This window comes from Anneissia japonica, unplaced genomic scaffold (genome assembly GCF_011630105.1).
Source record: "Anneissia japonica isolate Jap-2015-1 unplaced genomic scaffold, ASM1163010v1 scaffold287945_len1679841_cov205, whole genome shotgun sequence".
Taxonomy (NCBI): Eukaryota; Metazoa; Echinodermata; class Crinoidea; order Comatulida; family Comatulidae; genus Anneissia; species Anneissia japonica.
In genome coordinates this window covers 1,135,575-1,137,486 of record NW_022753015.1, presented here as the reverse complement: position 1 = coordinate 1,137,486, position 1,912 = coordinate 1,135,575, and the positions used below count along the sequence as shown (strand labels likewise).

The 1,912-nt window shown below is 35.2% G+C and overlaps 1 protein-coding gene across 1 annotated transcript in view; it reads right to left on the bottom strand.

Moving 5' to 3' along the window:
- LOC117122628 overlaps positions 1-1,912 on the bottom strand; it is a 136,909-nt gene that overhangs the window by 59,732 nt on the left and 75,265 nt on the right. The window contains exons 67-68 of the mRNA XM_033268293.1: positions 1,757-1,844; positions 973-1,183 (exon numbers count right to left, since the gene is read on the bottom strand). Of these exons, the coding sequence (XP_033124184.1) occupies positions 973-1,183; positions 1,757-1,844 (299 nt within the window). The remainder of the gene's footprint in view (positions 1-972; positions 1,184-1,756; positions 1,845-1,912) is intronic.

Genomic DNA, 1,912 nt, shown 5'->3' with positions numbered 1-1,912 from the left:
ATGTAGCATTTTGTGTCATCATTTGAGTGGACAGTGGCTTTGTAGATGATGGATGAGGTGAGGCAATTTCCAGAGAGTGGACATTCATCTTTTTTCCTGCAATTGCAGAGTTTATCTGGCTGTTGTTGTTTAGCAACCAGAAGCTGTTTGTTGTGGGCTCTGATTATACTGCCCATGTATATGGGCCCATGTATATATATATATGTGTGTGTGTGTGTGTGTGTAAAGCCGTTTGTGTCTTCATTGTGTTATTTATTCATTTTAACACTGTATTTTGTATTTAAAACCCTGTTTCTCAGAGTGTTTCATTACACACAGGGCAATAATCTGTGCTTATTCGAGGGCGCAGCTAGTAGCAAAATAAATCAGATTTGTTGTGGCGCTTATTCAAGCATTTACGGTAATGTCACCTACAATGAACAAACACCAAATGCCTTGGACAACTCATTATTCAAAGGCATGTTAATTGTTATTGGGCTTTGTTGAAACATTGGTAAACATGCAAGTCTTCACAAAACTTTTCTTTGACTGCTCTATCACAGACGGGTCTCATTACAACGCTGTTGGTGGTTATTCTCTTTGCTGCCGTAACAAGACAGGATCGCATCTGGTGTGTGGCATGGCAGTCTGTCATGACCTCAGGCACAACAATAAGAATTTTATATTGATGTGGTTTTTCCTCAACTTCAATATTAGCAAGTATATATTTGTGCCTATAACAATGATGTGAATGAATTCATGGACGATTGATTCTAGCATTTCCGAATAAATTTTGGAGCTCACACTGTCATGTTAGTAGGGGATGTTATCGGGACTGATTTGGTACTGTAGTAAAATCACCACCTCAAGTTGTCACTCCACTCAACTATACTTATTGCTTTTTATGTAACAAGATCTAACAAACCTTTCTAAATGACATGGAGAAGATAGCACAAGGTCAATTTTTTTTTTAGATAAACAATTTCAATTTACCATCAATTTGGATCAATGTTGATTTTATCAGTAGAACACCACCTCCTCCCACTCGATGTTCATCGTCTCCAGTACCACATCCAAACATATCAGGATGAAATAAGTTTCCATAAAAACGGCCGGCACCATGATTGTTATCTCCTCTACCTCCCATACCACCATGACCAGAACCAGCAGAATTTGTTCCTCCACCAATTCCACCATCGTGTTCCTAAATAATACAAATGTACTGAATTTTGAATGCAAATCATTATATTTTTTAAATTTTTTTATTTACAAAAGACAAAGTCATTATTAGCTTTAAAAAACAGGGCGATCGGTGTCTAAACAACACAGCTTACTTGACGGAACAAGACAGCTCAATCTTGTTTGATTTAAATCTTCTTGTTTCTTTAATTATAAGGTAAGAAATAATAATAACGAAAACAATTTCCTCTTCTTATTTTTGACCTTTATCAAGAGGCTTGAAAAAAATTTTTCATTTCATTATTTTAGTATTTGTTTTTTTTCCCTAATATATCATACATATAAAGGTGACCAAACCAGATTATTAACAAACAAAGTCTTATTAGGCTTAGGATAATAAGATGTTTTTCAGTCGTGAGATAAAAACTGACCAGTCACAAGATTTGAATCTAGAACCAATAGATTGGAAAGCGAACATCTTAATCACCAAGTTACACCTCTATTTTTGTTCTTTATTTATTTTAACTGTTATTAGGTCAGATACAAATATTAACACCAGTGTAGTAATACAATATGAACGTGGATATAAATAACATACCACTTCATTTAAGTCCATCACTGCCAATTCTTCGATTACAAAATTGTTGACATCAATTGAGAGTTTATCAGCTTTTAAATAAGAACCGCTGTGTAACACCAGTGATTGTCCAATCAAAGTTAATCCTTCTCTGCCGCCCTCAATAGCAACAGAGGC